We start from the raw sequence: 19,984 nt of genomic DNA on the forward strand, positions 1-19,984 counted from the left end.
TCTAAGAAGCTCTGTCTGGAGAAGAGAAACAAGAAGAGTTAAGGTTCTAGCAGGATCCATTCAAGTCAGGTTGGGGTCCTGCCCATCTTCTCTTTATCATGTGATTTCGGGTGGCAAGGGAAAACGGAACAGTCAGAAATGCAGTAACATTTTACAAAGAATAAATTTATTTCCAAATCCTGAATTATAACCAAATTACAATTCCCTCTAGGTCTGTTTTGCGGCTTTACACATGAATTTTAAAAAACATAGTCAATGGCCAAGTCATTTATACACCAAGCGTCCTGGGGACAGTTTATTTGGACACGACGGGTCCAGCCACCTCTCGCAGCTTCTCGCTGCTCTGCGGCCCAGAGCTGCACTGAGGAACTCCTTCCGCCCTGGCAAAGCCTTGCCCTTGGCAGGAGCTTCCCTCAGGCCATGATGCACAGATGAAAGCACATAGATGAAAGGGTGTTGTCAGCAGGCCCGGGTGCTCCAGCCACTCAATCTCTGGCTCCATCCCTGCAGGGACAGCCTCAGCTCATAGCCCAAAGCGGGCTGGCGTGCGGCGAGGAGTCATGGGCTCCCCTTGCTCTTTCCGACCTGGAGTGTAGATCTTTGTAGCCCTGGAGCACAGAGGGGGGTTAGGGATCACACTGCTGCTCACTGCAACCAGGATACATAGCAGGATGCGGAGCCTGAGGCCTTGCTGTTTCTAACTGGTATGTGAGCAGGCTTCAGGCGGAGGGTCTTCTCCCTGGCACAGTGCCACTCCCCCTGCCTTCCCCAGTTGTGAGTGGGAGCAGAGTAGGACACCACCTCGTCCGATGCCCATTAAGGAATGTTGTAAGAGAGACTACTTAATAACTCCTTTCACATTCCTAGGTGAGCTGTGGATTGAGGGGCAGCCTTCCATCCACTCACCAGGCTACCACTCCAGCTGTGTCTTAGACTCGGCTGGTCTTTGTCCCCAGTCCTGGGGGTAATCTCTAGAGCCCTGGGGTTTCCTATGAATTGGAGTATCTCTGTGGTTCATGGTAGGAAGGGAGGGCCTTGGGGGTGGCTCGGACCACATCTAGTCGTTTATGCCAATAAGATGATTTAGGACTGGGGGCCACCAGGCCAGAAAGCCAACCATGTAATTAGAGGGCTGAGCTTTGAGCCCAGCCTCTGGGGAGTGGGGCGGGGGGGCTGAGACTGAGTCAACCACATGGCTGCTGATTCAATCCATGTGCCTATATATGAAACCCTGAGAAACTGGGCCCGGAAGCTCAGGTGAGCTTCCCTGTTGGCAATGCTCGGTGTGTACTGTCACACACCAATGTGCCGGGAGGTAAGGCAGCCTGAGGACTCGGGACCTTCCAGACCTCATGCTGTGCACGTCTCCCTTTAGCTGGTTCCAATTTGTATCCTTTTGCTGTAATAAAACTTCCCTGAATTCTGTGTTATTCTAGCAAATTGTCATGTCTGAGGGAGTCTGTGGGGATCCCCCAATCTGTAACAAGTTGGTCACAGGTGAGGGGTGACCCTGGGTATCCCCCAGCTTGCAGCTGGTGTCTGAAGCGAGGGTAGTCTTGCCAAACACTGTGCCCTTCCTGTGAAGCTGACTGAACTCCAGCACCAGCACAGACCACAGTCCAAGGCGCTCCTCCCCTCACCAGTGTTTTCCAAACCCTGCTTGTCAGCAAAGCTGTGAGACCTACCCTGCTGCTCCAACCCACCTCTGGCCCCAAAAGAACATGACAGACAAGGGTCGGGGTTGCTGATCAGCACCACCCCTATGTCAGGAACGCCTCCATGTCTCCACACATGACCACTATCAACTTCTGTCCCCCACTCACCTCTACACATTTAACTTTTCTTAAATTGTGACCCCGTTTCAGGACCTAGTCGGTCCATCCAGCTGGTCCCCGGGACTTCCAGGGGGCTCCCTCCCAGCCAGGGTCCCAAGTCAAAGCTCACTTGACACTGCCCAGGGGGCTGCGTTTCTCCTGCTCCTGCCGCCGGGCTCGCAGCTGCTCCTCAGCCAGCGCCATCTCCTCCTCCATGGCAGAGGCTTCCTCTTTGGCCCGTCGGCGGTTCTCCTAGAGAAGGGAGAGAGGTACTGGGAGCCACTGGGGACTGGCGAGTAAGAAAGACTTGTCTGTCCCATCTCCCTGCTGTAAGCCAGGTGCTGTGTAGACCACACAGCTCCCAGAGGCGGGGCCCGTGGCTGCCTGCCTCAGCACCAAGGCCAGAGCCTGCTTCTCTCTCTGATTCAAGATAGACACTGGATGATGCAGTCCTAACCCGACTCGGTCATGCCTCAGCACTCCATTCAGTAAGGACTTATATTTTCTTATGACGTTCATGCCTATGCTAGGAAGCACAGGGAAGACATTACATCTGGCTGAAACACTCAGACGTAAGGAAGACATGTGCAGGCCCCCTGTGGGCAGGACCACACTGAGAAGGAGAAGCAAAAGCCACAGCATTCTGCAACCCTAAGTAACGGATCCAGGTGGTGGCCATCAAGGACACTAAAACTGCGAGGAGATGGAGTTAGAGTGGAGGGGTCAGGTGGAACCTCCGGGCGAGCTCAGCAGCATCGTAAGTGGGAGCACCAGGCTGACAGGACTAAACGAAGCGCACAGCACCACGTGCATTTGTGCATCCTTGCTGATCAGCTGACCTTGAATCTAATCGAGGCTTTAGATTAATTACTAGTTCACAGAAGGTACATGGAATAGAGGCACTCATTCAACACCTTAAAGAACCAGTCAGCCCAATACAGAATATGGAACATTCTACAAGATGAATGACCTAGTTTCTCCAATAAATCAAAAAGGGGACAGAGCCTTCTCTGGAATAAAAGACTTAATACATAAAACAAGTTCCAATGTTTGGATCCTAATTCAAGCAAATTCATTATAAAACAATCTTTGAGATAAAAGAGGAAATCTGAATAAGGACTAGAGACTTAGGTGGCACTTAAGACTTAGATGACTAATGCTGTTGAGTGATACTGGCATAGAAGTTACATTTTAATTTTTAACAGTCCTTTTAAAGATACAAAGTTCAGGTATTTATGGATGAAAAAACATGTTGTCTGAGATATGCTTTAAAATCTTCCAGGAAAAAGTAAAGAGGGGGGATCAGACAGTGATGTGTCTTCAATACCAGGCTGAGGGGAAACGGATCCCAGAGGCAAACAGAACCTTCATGAAAAGCACAGGAACCTTACCTGCCGAGACTTTCCTGCCTGTTTCACGCTGTAGAACATGGGGCCCAGCTCCGCCAGCCACTCTCCGTCCACAGCAGTCACGCACTGCATGTACTCCTGCAGGCAGAGCGCCACAAAGTGGTGATCACAGAGGGCCAAGGCTTCAGCTGTCCCTCCCAGGGTGGCTCCACAGTTAGGAGCTATGTGGGAAGGGCCCTAACCCCCAGCCCCCTGAGGCTGAAATGAAATAGGCAAGGAAAAGCCTCAGACACGTGAATGTTCATCCCTTCTCCCACCAAAATGTCTCCATGCTTAAGAAAACGCTGCCTAGTGTCCCAGAGAGAAGGCCCAGACCCTCAAAAAACCATTCTGATGACGACACCACAGGGGTTGCTTGTCCCAGGCAGTAAGTAGGAAACAGTCCTGCAGGCACAGCCAAGACCACTGCAACTTAGAGGTTAACTCTGTGCAAGTTTCCCCAAACCCTCATCTGAAAACCATCCTCAACTCCCCTCAAAGCAAGACCTCAAGCCTCCCAAGGTCAAAGCTCATCCCAGAAGGCAGTGAAGGGGCCTGGCCTAGCCAGGTGGGCCTACGTCATGCAAGCCGCCTCGGAAAACCCACCTTGGTGGTCATGACCAGCTCGTGATACACTATGTAGTCTGGGGTGTAGCCCATTCCAAAGAGGGAGCTGGTGGGGTGCAGGTGGCAGGGCATCCCTGTCCGGATGTTCACGTACTCCCCGATTCCCTAGGAAGAGAGACAACAGGTGCCGCATCAGGAAGACGCTGCTCATTTGGGCAGCGAACCTGTCCCTTTAATAAGACCTGGACACAGGCTGGTGGGGAGGCCCAGATCTGCGGGATTGCACAGTGAGAAGCAGCACTTTCCCGGGCACAAATATCAGGCCAGGAAGGGGCCACAGCTCCACCGGGCTCACCTTGAGCTTGGCCGCCTGGTGGAAATAGGCAGCACAGATGCACTTCCTGACGATGTCCCAGTCGGTGCCACAGGAGGCCAGACTCATCCTCTGCTGCACCATGATGTCCTTCAGCTGAGCCCGCACCTCCCGGACCTAGAGCAGGGCACAGGTGGGCACGGATGAAGCCCCCTTCCCATGCCTTCCACCCCTCAATCCAACATCCCGAGTATCTGGGTCAGTGCCCCACCTTCCGCATGGCCTTGGCGTGGATAAAATGATCGTTACACCAGATGGTAGAGTAATTATTGTTCTTCCACTGAAGGTAAACATTCAGGTAGGTCAAATGGTCACTCTCGGGGACAGCAAACTTCTCCCGGATTTGATCGCTCTCCTCCTCTCGGCCCTAGGAAGGAACAGGGGCCTCTGAGCACAGGGGAGTCCAGGTCCCCTGAGCAGAGGCTGGAGCTTCTCACACTCTCACCTACCCACACACACTCACAGAGTGCTCTAACAGTATAAGGAAGAAAGGTAGTTTACAATACAACATTCATCCTTATGGTGAGAGTTTAGGAGCGACCATTCTAGAAGACAAAAAGTGCTCTTGCAAATTTTCAAACCATCCTTTCCCCTCACCTTGACCCCAACTTGCTTAACTGAAAACAGCAAAATCATTATTTAGAAACCATGACTCCTATCCCTGCATTCCATTTTTTCAATATTTTTTAATGCTCATCCAAGGATATGTTTACTGATTTTAGAGAAAGAGGATGTGAGAGAGAGAGAGACAGAGAGAGAGAGAGAGACATAGGTAACCTACTGTGCCCGGACCAGGTATCAAACCCACAACCTAGGTATGTGCCTTACTAGGAATAAAAACCACACCTTTTGGTGTATGGGACAATGCTCCAACTAACTGAGCCACCCGGCCAGGGCTCCATTCCATTTTAATAACAGAGAGAAACTACTGTCCTCTCTAATCCTTCTCGAGCCCATAACTCCCAAGGCTTCTGGGAAGAAAGGAGAGCTAGCCACGATCTCGCACCTTGGGCCTGTAGAAGATGGCTGGGACCGAGAGCATGGAGACAATGAGCAGGATCTCAGAGCTGCAGCCCATGTCACAGGATACAATGAGCATCTTGGACAGGGCTGGGTCCAGCGGGAACTCCACCATCAGCCGCCCAGTTGAGGTCAGACCCCCTAGGAGAGAGGAGCAAATCCAGATGTTCAATGAACACAGGTGCAGAGGCGAAAAACCCAGGCCCCAGCACCCAGGAGGCCCTGCCGGGCTCCCGGGGCCACAGCACCTGTGTTGTCCAGGGCTCCAAGGATCCAGAGCTGATACATGGAGTTGAGCATGTTGTCCTCCGGGGGCGGGTCCATGAAGTGGAACTGCAGCAGGTCCTGCACCCCCAGGGACTTGAGCAGCAACACCACGTTGGCCAGGTTGGTCCTCTGGATCTCGGGCACCGTGGTGGTCAGGAGCTCATTCTTGTAGGCGCTCTGGGTGTAGAGCCTGCCAAGGAGGAGACCGAGTGCCACTGCACCTACCAGCACACTGGGCACAGCCCTCCAGCATGCCTGGCCGCCGACGCAGTAGTGACGCTCCCTCAGCTTCCCCTGTATGCGCACCCCGAACAGCAGGACAGAGGCAGCCACAGGCAGGAGAATGTCTCCTTTCTTCCCCGCCTCTCCCCACTTTCTCTCTGAATTGTGAATGTCCACCTATTCAAAACTCAGCCTGGCCAGCTTACTCTTCTTCTAGTGTCCTATATGCTTGTTTCATTTCTGGAACCAAAGAGCCTGGAACTAGAATTATCGCTGGGTTTTATTCTCTTCATACTTTTCTGTATTTTCTGAATTTCTATAGTGAATACATTATTTCCGAAAATTGGGACCAAAAAAAGAATAGTTGGAGATGTAAAAACGAACCAATGGTGTGTGTAATTTGCTCAGATTTATCCTCTAAGGGAAAACATGTTGTAACTATTGGTGGTCTACTGCAAGCACATTCAACGTAGGTCTGCCTATAACCCCAAACTGCTTAGACCCCAGAGCTGCCTGGAAAGCTACTCCTTCCACTCAGCAGCGAATGGTGAGAGGACCAACATCAGTCCCCAACCTCTGCTGGATCACAGTCCAATCCCGCCCACCCCGGCCCGGCCCCACACGCAGCAATCCCAGCGCCGCCCCGGAAAGCAGGCTGGCACAGGGCTCCTACCTGAAACACTGACCTGGGCCCGTCCTGCCAGCTCGCCCCGACCTCTGGTTGGCGTTGGCCTGGCTGATGGGGTAGATCTGCAGAGCATCCATGCCAATCCTGGGGTTGAAGACCTAGGAGGAGCAGCAAAGAGCTGATTAAGGTCAGAATAAGGGGGGAAAGGAAAAGGGAGGCAGCCTTGAGACAAAGACATTCCTGGTTGTTACACACTGCAGAGCAGTGTCTCAGCAACACAGGCAGGATTAAATGAATCAAGCACATAGAAGTTCAGAACTCAGCAAATGTTAGTCTCTTAAACCAACACCACCTTCATGTGACCCCCTCACTGGGGAGCGGAGGACCCAGAGCCTGCTTCCCACCCCAACTAGGCTTTGGGTAAGGCCCCAAGGCCCCGGCGTCTGTGTCTTCTCTTACCTTTAATTTGCAATAACCCGAATCAATAACAAACATGATGCCGTCGACAGTCAAAGATGTCTCAGCAATGTTGGTGGCCACGATACACTTCCGAACACCATCTGGAGCCTACAGCCGGGTAAAGATGTACGGGGAGGGAAAGCTGTAGACCTTCAGGTAGCAAAGAGCCCCCCAAACCCGAGGAAGCAGCATGTCCCACCCCTGCCAGAAAAGTAACTCCTTTGTGAGAACCCAAGAGGACCCAAAGGTGAGGGCCCAGGACAGACGTTCTTGCTGCCGCACCTTCTGGAAGATTTTGGCCTGGAGGTCGGAAGGCAGCTGGGAGTAGATGGGCAGCACAGCCAAGGCGGGCGCATTCTCCAGTTCTTCCAGATGTTCCACAATCTGGTCTGAGGTCACCTGAGGTCACAGTAACCATGAGACACTGTATGCGCACACACAGGATACACCGGTTCGTCACGGTCATGACAAGGCACCCACCTCTATGTCCTCCTGGCCAGGCATGAAGATGAGGATGTCCCCAGGGGCCCCTGACAGGTGCACCTGCAAGGACTGCTTCACTGCGGCCTCCACGTAATCCTCCTGCGGGGTCTGCAACACCAGCCAGGGACACCGTCAGAGGAAAGTGTCGAGGGAAATGCAGGCCAGGCACCTCTCTGGGAACCAGTGGCCCAGTCACTAGTCTAGGGCTAGAGACGGCAGACTTTCAGGGTTGCCACACCTGCAGAGGAGCTTGACTAACCCCAGGGGCCCCACATCTCCGCTCCAAAGAAACAATAAAACAAAACATACCCAAAGCACAGTCCTTTGGCTCTGAGCCCTGCAGCTGCAGGCTGCCCCACGCACCTCACGGTAACCACAACCTTTCCCATTCCCAACTCAGTAGCCTATCCTGCACCCTCCAACTTCTCATCAGAGCTCAGGGTCAGTTCAAAAAAAGGCCTCAGTACCTTGCTGAAGAGGATGTCAACAGGGAAGGTACGGCCAGGGATGTGGAAGATGGGAACGTTCCCAAAAAAGGAAGCAAATTTCTCTGCATCCATAGTGGCCGATGTGACAATGAGCTTCAGGTCTGAGCGCCGAGCCACCACCTAAGAGAAGGGTCAGTCAGAGGCTTCCCCACAGGTTTGGGACCCTTGGCTTCCATCCTCCAGTCTCATCAACAAACATTATTCCCAAATGAAACAGAGCCGAAGCCGATGAACTGGCACATAGATGCATAACAATCCTAAAGACTGAACCCATGGAGCCACAGCCAAGAGGACATGAGTCACTCAGCTGAGCAAGAACAGAATAAACTCCAACAGCAGGTCTGAATGCAGCAACCAAGGGCCTTGGGACACTCTGGCCTGAGAGAGACCCCCCAGCTTCCCCCGGCTCGACCCCAGCCCACCTGAAGCGCCCCGATCACTACCTACTGACAGTGTGCTGGTCAAAACCCCATGGACGCAACCCCCAGCCCTCACCTCCCGGAGCAGCCCGAAGAGCACATCAGTGTTGAGGGAGCGCTCGTGCGCCTCATCCATGATGATGGCACTATAGTGATCCAGGTCTGCCTCCCGGAGGGACTCTCGGAGCAGGATCCCGTCAGTCATGTATTTGATCAAGGTGTTTTCTGAAGTGCAATCTTCAAAGCGGATGGCATAACCCACCTGGAGGTCAGGGAGAGATGGCTCAGAAGCTCTGGTACAGCTCACCATTGTCACACCCCGTGCTGGGTCCAGGCCATAGCAGATCAGCTCAAATAGACGGGAACTACCGGGCAATGTCTACAGCTCAGCCCTCGCCCACTCACCTCCTCACCAAGGTTTCCGCCCATCTCTTCACTGACTCTCTTGGCCACCGACATGGCCGCCACACGCCGGGGCTGGGTGCATCCAATCATCCCGTAGTCCGTGTAACCGTCTTCATGCAAGTACTGGGTCAGCTGAGTGGTCTTACCACTCCCCGTCTCCCCAACCACAATCACGATGCTGTTATCTCTACGAGGGAGAGAAGGCAAAGGACAAGTCAGCCAGAGTGGAGGACCACATCCAAGCCTCCAAGAAGATGCTGCCAGCTCCTGTCCAATTCTGGCCAGCCAAGAAGCATGCTGCTTACAGAGGAGGCTTCCCCTGGGGAAACAGAGATACCCCTGAAATGCCTAAAAGATGGTGAGGTTTAAACAAGCGAACAATAGCAAAACAATGCCATCTCACTTGCTTTCCCTTCTCCATCAGATGTAATGCCCAAAAGGAAAAGAACTACCAAGTAAACTCAGGAGCCAAAGGAGACACCAATTCAGGGCTGGAATATCCAGGCCCTGGGCAGTTACCTGATAATAGTGAGCAGTTCCTGCTGCACAGCGAAGATGGGCAGGTACTGCCTCTGCTCCAGAATTGACTTCTTTTTGGCGAATTCACTGCTGGCCTCGCTCTTTTTCTTCATGTGATCCGCAAACTTCTGTTCTGTCCTGAGAACACACGGCAGCCTAAGCACCCTGCACGATTTCCCACCTGTTCCTTCCTGACCGGGTTCCTGCCCTTCTTCCTACGCCCAAGAATGAGGGCTGCTTCAACAAGACCTAATAAACCTTCAAGACACTGGAGCAGCCAGCGGGTCGAGATGCTTTCGCCTCCTCCCCTAAAGGAGCAGAGCTGCTGTGGGAGAGTCCATCATCCACAACACACCAACGCCCCCGTCAAACAGCTGAATGCTCAGACGAGTTACAGATCAGCAGGTGGGCAAAGCCTCTGCTCTAAAAATGAGCTCAGCCAGAAGAGGAGCTGAAATGACCAGTCATTAGCTTACACAGAACACCTGGGCAAGTTCAGCTCGACCCCTGAGGGGCTAAAAGGAGGAGTCATGGCTGCAGAGGCATCACCAAGGTCAGACCTCCCACCTCCTCTCGATAGGATGGCACAGTCTGTAAGGCTTCATTTCCAAAGAATTGTGAGAACAGTCAACCTAATATTTACCTACTTCTCCTAAAAGCCTCAAATATCTGACACATGCACACATCCCAACACTCAAAAGCACTATGTCGTTTTCCCAAGACTCCCAGCAAAAAGAAACCAGCCCCATGCTACATGAGTCCACACAATCTCCCCCACCTCCTCCCAAGACTTTTCCTTTGTCAGACCTACCCCACGCTCTGAAAAGCGTCCTACTTCTAATTCCCAGGCACTCCTGGTGAGCCAACAATTAACCTTTAAGGGATTAAATTTTCTAGAAACTAACAAGGGCTGGTCAATAGTATCAACTTCTTGCCCTGGATGGTGTGGCTCAGTTGGAGTATCACCTCATACGCTGAAAGGTTTCATGTTCAATCCCTGGTCAGGGCACATACAAAGGTTGCATACAAGAGGCAACCGATCGATGTTTCTCTACTATCTCTCTCTTTCTCCCTTCCTCTCGCTAAAATCAATTTTAAAAAAATAGTACCGACTTCTCATTTAGGACATTTCTCACAAGGGTACAGAGAATTATTAATTCAGATCACAGTTCCATAGGACTTCAGAGTGTTCAAAGGACGAGCTTCACAAGACACATGTGAGTCCAGCCGCCTCCCTAATGTGGGAATCCTAATAAGCACTTACCCAACATTGCCTTGGATACCTCTGTGAACGGGGAAGTCACTACCTGATAAGACAACCCTTTCTATTTTTAAATCTCTGTTAAAAATAGTTCTTCCTTATGTTGAACTGAAAGCTAAAGGGGCAAAGCCCACTTTCTCCCACCCAACACCTGAGAGGCACTTTAGCAGAGTGGCTAAGAGTGGGCTCCTAAGGTAGACTGCCTGGGTCTGGTCCTCCTCTACCATTTATCAGCTGGGTGACCTCAAACAAGTTACTTAACCTACCTGGGCCTCATTATCCTCACATGCAATAGGAATAACAGCACCTATCCCATGGAATTCTGGTGGGAATTCAGGGAGCAAGTAACCGAGGCGTTTAACGCTGCCTGGCACGGAGGAAGCTCCTGCAGTAGTAGCAGCAATAGGAATAACATCTAGGGAAAGTTGAAGATGGGAGAAAAGAAAGACCAGGAGGAAGTGTCCAGAAGAGACCAGAAGACTCGTCACCTTCTGATTCACGAGCCCGAATCTTATCAGTTCCAATGCAAGTGCCCTTGAGGGCCCGTCTTTGGAGAAAGCCCACTGCTGGCCGAGACCCCTACCTGTAGTCCACTTTACCATCTTCTGTTAGCGGTTTATCCGGTTCTTCCTCTTTTTTGACACCCATTATATCTCCCAGTTTGGTTCCAGCCAGTTCCCAGTGTTTGTGTTGAGCCTGAAAAAGACACAAAAAGTAAGTCTGTACCATCCTGTGATACGACTGTGTTCAGAAAACCAATCCCATGGTACAGGCTTCATCTAGCAGCAGGTGGTAATCCCCACAAGGCATTGCATCTTCAGCCTCAGGCCCCCAAAGCACCCGGCCCAGTGGTTGTCCCAGCTAAGGTCCTGGTGGAGGGACGCAATGCCCTCCGCCAAGGACTGGTTCTTGCTCTGTGAGCGTCCTTTAACTTCCAAAAGGAACACTACCTATGAGCTCTAATATGACTTTAAAAAAGAAAAGAATATGCAGACTCCCCAGCCCCAGAAGACAAGAAGCCAACCTTCTTGCGTTCCTTTTGCTCCCTGTGCTTCCGCACTGTTTGACTGCCTTTCCGAGCAATGATGGCCAGGTCAGAAGTGGCATCCTTGACGGGAATCACAGGCTCTGGCTGCAGAGAGTTGAGGGAAAGAGAAATTCCCATTGATCATCAACCTCAACAAGAAGGTCCATTTCCCAACAGCCCCAGTAAATGAAAGGGGTGGCTCCCCTATCGTGATGGGGCGTACTTCCCCCTCCCTTCCTTTCTGAGCTTTCTGGTCTCAGCCCACAAGGAGCCTCACCTGCTTGGTGAAGACGATGCGCCCGTCCAGGAAGGGCGGCACCAGATTGTGCACCATCAGATGCACCTTGGCTGCGCTGTCCTCCTCAAAGTCCTCATCCACCTCCAGCCGGTGGACCACCCCGCTGGTGAGCATGCGGTTGGTCTCCCAGCGTTCGTTATCCTGTAAGAACACAGGGGGAGGCCACACTCAGAATGAAACCAAAGGTGGTTCTGAAAGGTCACCAGGTATATGCATGCAAGAAGTCCTGACAGAGGGCCCTGGGGGCCGCAGCGAAGTCACAGGCCTCTCTACCCTGCAGCTCCTTAGACAGAAGAGTCGCTGATCCCAAGTCACCTGCAGTCCTTTTTCCAAGAAGCGGCACTTTCTATCTCAGCCAGAACCACTACCTGGACACACAAATGGTGACTGGCCCCAGCCCCATTCAGAGACTCAAAGAACACAGACCACAGAGCCAAGCCCCACCCTACCAGTTCCCATCAACAGCACCCTCAAGGAAGTACTGCAAAGAGAAGCTTTAAGTTGGGGTTTTTTTTAAGCTACTGTAAAGTTCCACACACTCCCCTCCTCCACCTTTAGAGAGTTACAGCTGCTCCTGGAACTTTGGCTGTAGGGACACTAGCTGTGCTGCCATCACGCGCACATGACCCGCTGCTCCTCCCACATGCCCCCACTCCAGCTGAACCTGCCCCCACCGCTATAAGCAGCAGCATCACCTCATTGATCTGTCTCCGCTGAGCCGAAATGCGCTTCTGCTTCTGTTTATGCAGGTGCTGCTCCCGCCTCCTCACGTAGTCCTCGGAGGAGTAGGCCAGGGGATTGTGGAACTCGTCGTATCCCTCATCCATCATGTACCAATCCCGGTCGGCTTGCTGCAGTGCAGGAGACAAAGCACAGGGAACAGGAAACAGATCACGTTTATGCACAAGACATGGCCAGAAGGGGAGGATGTTTGGTAAGAAGTTGCTGGTGCGGTGGAGCAGGCCTGTGAGAGGTGCAGGTCACCCCACTCTGAAATGAGCCTCTACAGGAGACCACAGTGACCAACTATATATGTAAGACTCCCTATGGCAGCTCATCATGTCAGCACTTCTCAGATTCACCACATGGTGGCACCAACACATAACTAGAGAAGGTGGGACCTGCCTTAGGTGAGAAGCTTCATTGGGAGCCTGTGCCTCTGGAGAGATCCCAGGACTTCGGGACTGAACAAGGCTCAGCTTCCCTGAGACTATCATCAAAGTCCAATTCCACAAGAGTGTCACTCGTGGCCCCTGTGCTCTGACACATCCTGTCACCCATTCCCCGATGGATGGCCACCATCCCTCACTCAGTCCCTCAAAGATAAAAAGTTTTTACCCTCTGGTCATCCTCCCACTGCTGCCGCTCCTCTTCTGTGTCAAATGAAATCCCTTCTTCTCCATCCTCACGTCTCGCTGAAGGAGAACACGCAGCAGGTCAGACCCCACAACCCCAGCTTATCCCCAGGGGCCACCAACAGATCTGCAAGGTGCACAGCTCCTGAGGCACAGCTTTGCTCAGCCTGACCAGCGGGAGTGACCCTGCTTCCTACCGCCTACTCCCACCGGCCTTACCTCGGCCCCTGGACAGACGCGGGGTGGACCCTAGGTGTCTTCTATCATCGGCCCACTCGTTGTACTTGTAGGATGGGGTTGGCAAGGGTGTGTCGTCCGAGTACTTGCTCCTCACAGACCTGGGAAACAGTATAACCAGCATCACTGACCAGTCACTAGGCTGAGACATGTCCCTGAGCTGCCACCTGCTCTCCCAGCCCAGAGCCCTTTGCCCTCATCCCATCCACCCATGCCACCCACCCAGAGAAACTAGGCTGCTCTGCCCAGAACATCACCTATCCCGATCTCGACTAGATGGTCGGTGGCTCCGTTCAGAATCCCGATAGGAGGGTGTTGGGGAGGGTGATTCCCACTGGGAGCGCCTTGAGGAGCCATACCCACTGTCCTCTTCCTCCCAGGTAGACCTTGACGGGGTGGCTGCATCTGGGCACAAGAGATACATTCACAGGAAAATGTAAATTAACCAGGACATGGCTCTAGAACTATTCGCTAAAAGGCAGCTTCCCAAATTTATTTTACTATTTGTCAACTTTGTACCTATTTGTAACGGATAAGATGATTCTGACAGTTTTGAAAGATAACTGCATTTGCCCTGGCTGGTTTGGCTCAGTGGATAGAGCATCGGCCTGTGGACTGAAGGGTCCCAGGTTCGATTCTGGTCAAGGGCACATGCCCGGGTTGCGGGCTCGATCCCCAGTGGGGGGCGTGCAGGAGGCAGCCAATCAATGATTCTCTCTCATCATTAATGTTTCTATCTCCCTCCCCCTTCCTCTCTGAAATCAATAAAAATACTTAAAAAAAAAAGATACCTGCGTTTAAACAGTTCAGTTTTCATCTGTGTTTGGAACATTTCAAGGAATTTCCTACTTGTCTCTGCAAACATAACCCTTTAAATGTAATTATTTTAATGGCTCCTTCTGCTCTCCAGCTCCTATTCTTTCCTGCCATATGGGAAAGTGGCCCTTCAGTAAGCCGCCCCTCACCTTAAAGGAGCATATCCGTCTTCACAGAGAAGTCCAGGGCCTTCCCACCCGACTCAGAACCAAAGAGTCCTAGAAGTTCATGATGGAATCAGGAATTCTCTGCCCACAGCAGTCCCACTGAGGAGGGGAGTTGCTCATCCTGCCTTTTATACGCCTGACCCCTCACAAACCACCACCAGCAACGGCTCAGTCTACCTTTAGGTCGGTGTCTCGGGCTCTCTGGTTCATTTCTCCTGCTGCGCTCTGACCCTCCATCCCGTTCCGATCTGCTGCTGTGCCGGCTTCTATCCCGCTCATCTGTCAAGAGTCACACGCAGAGCTTAGGAAACATGTGTCCCATCCCAACTTCCACCCGTCTTCACCCTCAGGAAAGGACAGGCCTTCCCACTCACTCACAGGTACAACCTGCACTGCTCTACTACGATCCATGGGCTCCTGACACTCACATGTCCCCATTCTTTCAAGGGGAAAAACTAGTTACTGGCTAGAAAGTTTCAAACTCACAGTAACAGTTACTTTCCTGTAAGAATTCAGAAAAGGATAGTTACAAGTCTATAGTGAGTAGCTGCTTTAAAAGTTACAAGTCTATAAGGTATAAAACTTAAACACTACTGAGCAAGGCAGCACTGGACTATGTCTAGCTTTGCTCCATAGCACTGTCCTTTCTCTGTCATTAGCACTATTATCAACTCTGGTTTCTCAGACATACTACTCATTATCACCTTTATCACCAAGTTGCATAATAAAAGGAAGACCACACATTCAAACATAGCAGCTATGTTGCAAGTAACAGTTCTTAAACTGCCTGCTATTCCCAATCCCAACAGGGTCAAAACCAATCAGAATGACATTATGCAAATAGGGCTTCTTAATTTAATGGGCATTATAAAAACTCCTGCAACAGGAAAGATGCTGGCACGTTCATTCAAATACTTAATGTGCTATGGGACCTATGCTGGGCACCCTACCTCTGTCTCTCTTGCGGTCACCATCTCGATCCCGCGATCTCTCCTTCCGATCCTTCTCTTCTTTGGACGAGGCATAGACACCATGTTCCCGGCGCTCCCGCTCTCTCTGCCGACTACGTTCCCAAAACTCTTCGCTCACACCACCAGGGTGGGATGGAGTCTCTACCCGAGCAGAGCGATAATGTCTGAAACAGGGAGGGCAACAGGTAAAGGAGAAAAGCCTTGCCTGCCTCTGGCTGTGCCCAACAAGTGACCTGTCCTTTTCCTTCATCCCCTGGTACTGCAGGCTTCCATACGGCAACAACCCAAAGCATTTCTAACCACCACCATCTACTCACTGGTCTCCTTTAAATGTGCCCCACAAATCTGAAGAATGTACCAGTTCCTACCTGCCCTCAATATTATAAAATCAAATAAATCCAAGAAAACTGAGAGATAAATGTGGGCCATTATTCCCTATGGGTCAACCCATCCTAAAGCCTTTACCTGTCTTTCCGGCTACCTCGACCAGACTGGTCACTGCCGTCCTCCTCAGCATCCCTCTGGTCATCCTTGCTCTCTTCCCAGTCCTTGTAGGAAGAGACTTTGGATTTCTTCTTGTCTTCCCCATCGTCTTTCTCCTCTCGCTCCCTCCGTTTCAGGGAGGCCAACAAGTCCAGTCCCAGCAATGAAGGGCGGGGAGCAGGGGCCTTAAAGACATGCTGCTCACTGGCTGCACTTTTGGTCTTGCAAATAAGACCGCCAACCTGAGAGTCCCCATCAGTGCCTTCCAATCTATGGATCGAGGTGTCTTCACTGGTGTCCTCCATGATAGGCTCTGGGATGTCTCTGGAAGGAAACAAACCATTTGGCAAAGGACATAAGAGGGGAAAGGCTTAGCTCTGCTGTATCCTAAGACAGCTGTAGTCATAGCTATATTTAAGACCAGGATTTCTTAAGTACCTCTTGCTAAGATCCTTCCATCAAGTCATTGACAATCTCAAAAGATCACCCTACTCCCACCTCAACACACATAAGAAATATACACACATTCACCCCAAATACCAGGATCCAAGACAGCATCCTCGGGCCTCATGGTGGCACACTTATTAGAGCATGATGACATCTATACAGGGAGTGTCGGGGATTTGAAGTCAGAAACTCAAGCAGATATGAAGTCAGAAACCTCAGTGGGAACCCAGGCTCCTGATTATTTCCTACCTGTATGAGTGGAAGCAAATAACTTCATCTTTGGTTAGGCATGATTTCTACATCTATAAAATGGAAATACTTTTTGCTCTAATCCATGGACTTCTTGTGAAAATCAAACAAAAGAGAATATGTGAAAGCTCTCTGTAACTATAAAGAGTTACATAAATGCAATTGTTACATTATATTCTTTGCTGTGCTCCTATGCTGGGTCCCTTGCCATTTTTTTTTACATGAGTTCTTCTACCTCTCCCTCCCTTTAAACTCACAGAGACTGCAGAGATATTGGGGTACAAGGCTACCATCTATGTGATCCATACTTTACTGGCTTTTTTTGGACCAGTTGTATATAGAACTCAAAATCTGTTTAAAAATCATCTATGTTCATCAAAAACATTGATGAGAAGCACTAGGTTAGAAAATGGGTGTTTCTGAAGAGTATTTATTTAGGTGGCTGTAAGATTTCCTGGTACTCCACTTGTAATCAATTCCTCTTTTCCTCCCATTATACACCATCCACTTGTGAACATACACCAATTCTGAGCTCTTGGATAATTCCCCTCATTCCAACAAGTCAGTGAAGCAAAGGCAGTGTCAAGGAGCGGTGTACCACCAGAATTCAGAATGGTTTGCACAGCCCCAATTAACGTGCACAGCTCTATGGAGGAATACAGTCAAACAGATTAGACACATAATATGGACACAGAAACAAGAGCTACGTTTTGAAAAATGTCATCAGGGGCCTGGCCTTGTAGGAAGTTTCCTCAGTGGTTAGAGCATCGGCCAGCCAACTGAAGGGTCATGGGTTTGATTCCTGATCAAGGGTCAAGGGCCAAGGGCACATATCTGGGTTGTAGGTTCAGTCTCGCCCCAATCGGGGCATGTGCAGGAGACAGCCAATCGATATGTCTCACATCAATGTTTCTCTCTCTTTCTCTCTTTCTCTCTCTCTCCCTCCCTCCCTCCTCCTACCTTCCTTTCTCCCACCCTTCCTTCCTTCCACTTTCTGAAAATCAATGGGAAAAAATATCCTCAGATGACGATTAGCAAAGAAAAAGAAAGAAAGAAAGAAAGAAAGAAAGAAAGAAAGAAAGAAAGAAAGAAAGAAAGAAAGAAAGAAAAAAGAAAGAAAGAAAGAAAAGAAAAGAAAAGAAAAGAAAAGAGAAAAGAAAAGAAAAGAAAAGAAAAGAAAAGAAAAGAAAAGAAAAGAAAGAAAGATGTCGAGTAGGAGAAGGAAAGGCTGCATGTTGTTATCTGAATATACCCGTGAGAAAATCTAAGCAAGAAGGTGGAGCCATACAGGCTCTGCTCGGAAGTCGTCTAACCTAGAAAATATTGGAATGCCATTCCCATGCCATTCTACGCAGGAGAAAGAGCCCTGACTTGTCTGTCTTGCTGATGCTCTACTCAATGCCTAGCAAAACACACGTTCGATGAATAAATGGATTAATGAATTTAAACTGATTAAAGGGAAACCGGAAGTGAGCCATTTGGAGAGACGGCAAGAGAAGATACCAGCGGCACTAGACAAGGTGTCTGACAGCAAAACTTAATTCGCTGCTGAGATGAATAAATAAGGAGCTAAGGGGCTGGATTCTGGAGAAGGATTAATGACAAACAGGCTACATGGGGTAGGAGGGGGGAAAAACAATGGAAGAGAGAAACTGGATTTACTCATTGAACAATTATTCATTCAGTCCCTTCCCTGAGCCCATCGCTGTTCTGGGAAATAGGGACAGAGCAGAGAACCAACCAGACGAAAACCCCCGCCCTCTTGGGGTTAACATTCTAGCAGAGGAGATGGCCTAGAGATACAATGTGTCAGCGAAGAGGAAGGCACAAGGCTCAGACGTCCGTGTGGGAGCGGGCTAATGCCGAGGCCCAAGGAGGGCGACCCGGGAAGCATCCCTGGCCGCAGAGGCCGCCCCGGGTCCGAGCAGAACAGAGAGAAAAGCCCGGCCAGGCAGGACCCGCGCGCATCCCTCGGGTAAGACAAGCCAAGTGACAGGGACCAGACTTCCCAAGCCCGGGCCCGACCTGAGCGAAGGACAGACACCCGCCGCCTGGAGCCGCCATGATCGGCGAAGGGCAGGTCCGGAAGGAAGAAGGGACACTCACCTCACCAAGCCCGACTCTCGGGAGGTTCTGTCCCGGATCCCGGGGCGCCGGCGCCGCCACCCCTCGCTCAGATCGCCTTAGAGAACCAAAACCTGCACCTTGAACGCCGCCATTATTGCCCCATAATACCTTGTGCGGCCCCTTCTATCCGTCCAAAGAGACCATAGAGAGCGACCCGGAAAATGCCGGTTCCTGGCTCCAGGCCCGGGACATAACGCGACCAGGCCCTCAAGACTAGAATGCCCTCCTCTGGGCCTCTGCTCAGAGACACTTCCGAGTCTCGCCGCGACCAACCGCACCGGCCGGAGAGGCGAGGCCCCGCCTCTAGCCCGAGAGGGTGGGAGGGAACAGGAGAGAAGCCGGGCATGTTTAGTAAGGGCGGAAGTGACTCCAGCGACTGGAGCAACCGGTTTCTTGGGCTACGCTGGTTCATCTACTGCGCCTGTGCGTTTTCTGGTTCATCTACTGCGCCTGCGTGTTTTCTTCTTCCGTTTCCGTTTCCTGAAGCGGACCGCCCAGCGTTGCTAGGCAACAGCCCCAGGTTGCTTTGCATTAGGGTCCCTGAGCGCTTCCGGCGCGAAGAAAGGAGCCGCCAGTCCTGAAGTTGGAGGGAGGAAACGTCTACAAATAAAGTAAGTGTCGTCTTCCCTACCACGGACATCATTAAAATTTAATCAGGGGCCCCTGTGGTTTTCAAGCGTGAGCTGTATTTTCCATTCCCGGCGGGGAATCCGGGTACCCGGCGGCCGACTTAAGTTGTACGGGAATTTTCGACCGCGCGGGCCGGAGGCGCCCCACCCCGGCCTCGTTCCGGGGTCCGCTGTGTGGACTGTTTTGGGAGGAGAAAGACGCGCATTCGACGTAAATAAAACCCCCCTGTCTGTCCGCACGCAGCGGTCGCCGCTGGTGGCGTGGGGGGTATTCCTTCCCGGTTACTTTTGTTGGTAAGTTTGTGTGATAGTTAGGTTTTGTACCGGGACTGTGGAGTGTGGTATCACGCTGTCTCGTAACTCTTTTCTTTATCATGAGAACTTTACAGTATCTGCGATGTTCATCTCTAAGACAGTACGTAGTGACTTTCACAGTACATTGCAGAACTGCACTACCTTTTATTTCACCAGTCCCCTATTAAATCGCCATGTAAGCTATTTCCAGGTTTTTGCCACTGTAAGTGGGATGAGTATCCTTTGTGCGTACATCTTTGTGCGCATGTCTGTTTCCTGAGCTGATTCTCAGGCTGGAATGGTTTGTCTGGGAACATTTCAGCTTTCTGTTTGCCTCTCTGCGCTCCATCGGGACTGTGCGTGCCTGCCCTTCAGCCCTTCATTCACACGCTTTCCATTTTTATTTCTCTTTACAAATTAATAACTTTAAAAGTATATCTTTTATTTATTTTCTGGCGCATACTTAATAAATAGATAGTCATGTGATAGTGAGTGTAAGTGGCGGCGCTTTTGGGACCTTTTGCAGTGGAATATGTGTAAGGGTAGCGTTCCGATCTCTGTCCCCTCGCAA

At 51.0% G+C, this 19,984-nt stretch overlaps 2 protein-coding genes across 8 annotated transcripts in view; one reads left to right on the top strand and one right to left on the bottom strand.

The window, feature by feature from the left end:
• Positions 1–144: 144 nt before the first annotated feature.
• On the bottom strand, positions 145–18,801 carry DHX38 (DEAH-box helicase 38). 4 transcript variants are annotated; one of them, XM_006091170.3, is made up of 27 exons: positions 18,470–18,801; positions 15,650–15,991; positions 15,164–15,348; positions 14,391–14,492; positions 13,488–13,635; positions 13,213–13,331; positions 12,977–13,053; positions 12,334–12,489; positions 11,618–11,779; positions 11,338–11,445; positions 10,897–11,009; positions 9,053–9,190; positions 8,534–8,720; positions 8,205–8,390; positions 7,689–7,829; positions 7,219–7,329; positions 7,021–7,137; positions 6,739–6,846; positions 6,325–6,437; positions 5,411–5,619; positions 5,149–5,303; positions 4,354–4,509; positions 4,125–4,259; positions 3,809–3,934; positions 3,206–3,301; positions 1,945–2,066; positions 145–608 (listed from the first exon to the last, which is right to left on the bottom strand). In XM_006091170.3, the coding sequence occupies exons 2-27, from the start codon at positions 15,970–15,972 to the stop codon at positions 524–526; spliced, it is 3,678 nt and encodes a 1,225-aa protein (XP_006091232.1). In that variant the 5' UTR covers positions 15,973–15,991; positions 18,470–18,801; the 3' UTR covers positions 145–523. The 4 variants fall into 4 exon arrangements, with proteins under 4 accessions (XP_006091232.1, XP_006091233.1, XP_014313433.1 ...); XM_006091171.3 differs by having other exon boundaries at positions 18,599–18,774; XM_014457947.2 differs by having other exon boundaries at positions 13,590–13,635; positions 18,470–18,774.
• Positions 18,802–18,971: 170 nt separating this feature from the next.
• The window catches only part of TXNL4B (thioredoxin like 4B), a 37,357-nt gene continuing 36,344 nt past the window's right edge, over positions 18,972–19,984 (top strand). For 2 of the 4 annotated variants that reach the window (XR_002829866.1, XM_023756024.1), the window contains exon 1: positions 18,972–19,101. The gene's annotated coding sequence lies outside the window, so the exon portion shown is untranslated. The remainder of the gene's footprint in view (positions 19,102–19,984) is intronic. The other 2 variants (XM_023756025.1, XM_006091173.3) reach the window with 2 other exon arrangements.

The sequence above is a fragment of the Myotis lucifugus genome, unplaced genomic scaffold, assembly GCF_000147115.1.
Source record: "Myotis lucifugus unplaced genomic scaffold, Myoluc2.0 scaffold_88, whole genome shotgun sequence".
Taxonomy (NCBI): domain Eukaryota; kingdom Metazoa; phylum Chordata; class Mammalia; order Chiroptera; family Vespertilionidae; genus Myotis; species Myotis lucifugus.

What these genes read in the sequence shown, in the direction of transcription:
- DHX38 (XM_006091170.3), bottom strand. Translation starts at nt 15,972, where the DNA reads ATGGAGGACACCAGTGAAGACACCTCGATCCATAGATTGGAAGGCACT. An exon ending in GATGGTAAAGTGGACTACAG is followed by an intron (nt 9,191 to 10,896) that starts GTAGGGGTCTCG and finishes GTGTGTTCTCAG; the next exon opens with GACAGAACAGAAGTTTGCGG. An exon ending in GAACTGCTCACTATTATCAG is followed by an intron (nt 8,721 to 9,052) that starts GTAACTGCCCAG and finishes TCTCCCTCGTAG; the next exon opens with AGATAACAGCATCGTGATTG.